This window comes from Fukomys damarensis, unplaced genomic scaffold, assembly GCF_012274545.1.
Source record: "Fukomys damarensis isolate Sample0158 unplaced genomic scaffold, DMR_v1.0_HiC HiC_scaffold_19, whole genome shotgun sequence".
Lineage (NCBI taxonomy): Eukaryota > Metazoa > Chordata > Mammalia > Rodentia > Bathyergidae > Fukomys > Fukomys damarensis.
This window is the reverse complement of record NW_022900931.1, coordinates 65419633-65420955: the sequence shown is the minus strand read 5'-3', so window position 1 is coordinate 65420955 and position 1323 is coordinate 65419633. Positions and strand designations below refer to the sequence as shown.

Genomic DNA, 1323 nt, shown 5'->3' with positions numbered 1-1323 from the left:
GCCAGCCTGCGCCTCGCGAAGGGACTTGAGCAGCTGGGCCCGGGCTCCGCCCTCCTCCTCCGCCCTGCGAGCGACAAGGAGCGAGGAGTTGGCACAGCGGCGGGCAGAGAGGCCAGCGTGGGCTTTGGGGGCAGCCGGACCCGGGTTCAAACGCCAGCTCTGACACTGGGCACGCGATTCCAGGCCTCCAAGCCTATTTCCCTGGCTGTGAAACGGGAACGACACCCACAGGAGTCCCGCGTGGTGCTGAGTCCTTGCCGCACGCAAGCCCTTGTACTGCGTGTAGAAGCTCGCGCCAAGGGAGGAAACTGAGGCTCACGCTTGAAACTGGGAACACCCCTGATGTGGACTGACTGCTAACGGGTGAGGGGATGACGAGGATGTTCGGGAATGCAGTGGTTCCCAGCACCGGGCATGGGCTCAACCCTTAGAACTGTGTTCACTTTACCATGGTTGTTGGCTTGCTTTTGAGAAAAGGTCTCGCTGTGTAGCCCATGCTGGCTTCAACTTGTGGCGTTCTTCCTGCCTCAGCCCCCAAGGGCTGAGATGACAGGAGTGCATCCTCACACCCGGGCTTTGCACGGCTGATTTTATGTGAGTTTCATTCCAGTACCACACAAAACCAAAAAACAACAAAAAGGGGAAGAAAAAAAAGAACTGGGGCTTTATTAGCTCAGCGGTGCCTTGCGTGCTAAGTAAGGGCAAGGTCCTGAGTTTGATTCCTAGCACCGCAAAAAAAAAAAAAAAGTAATTATGAAAAGCGGTAACAAAAATATACAACTTATCCAGGGCTTAGGCATGGACTCCGCTGGATGAGCACTTTCTTAGTTTCTTCCCCATTTCACAGATGAAGAAACTGAGGCTAGAGGTGATGTCACATGAGGCGTGGTCACGTAGTCAGAGAGGGGCGGGGTCAGGACTCCAACCAGGAAGTGGAACTTGGGCCGCGTGCTTACGCGCCTGCGCACACTCTGGATCTAGGAGTTCTCATTTTCACATCACAGGTGTGAGACCACACCTGTAATCAAAGGTGTCACAGACTGAAGCACAGTGCAGAGGAAGCATTGTAAACACGGGTGCCGCACCGGGCATGCAGCAGGCGCTTAATGAGTGTGTGTGTGTGTGTGTGTGTGTGTATGCGCGCTCGTGTGCGCGTGCGTCCTGGTGTTCACGCTCTCGTCCCAGCGGATCCACAGTGGCCCCTTCTCCCCGCACCTGGCCAGCGCCATCTGCAGCTCCTCCTCCTTGCGGCCCAGCTGCGCGCGCAGCTCCTCGGCGCGCTGCTGCTGCTCGGCCATCTGCTCCTGCAGCTCGGAGCTCTCC

The 1323-nt window shown here is 57.1% G+C and overlaps 1 protein-coding gene across 1 annotated transcript in view; it reads right to left on the bottom strand.

Annotated features, from left to right (window-relative positions):
- Myh14 (myosin heavy chain 14) overlaps nucleotides 1–1323 on the bottom strand; it is a gene marked incomplete at its 3' end in the record, with an annotated part of 49559 nt that overhangs the window by 16696 nt on the left and 31540 nt on the right. Inside the window, 2 exon segments of the mRNA XM_033766024.1 lie at nucleotides 3–64; nucleotides 1216–1319. Of these exon segments, the coding sequence (XP_033621915.1) occupies nucleotides 3–64; nucleotides 1216–1319 (166 nt within the window).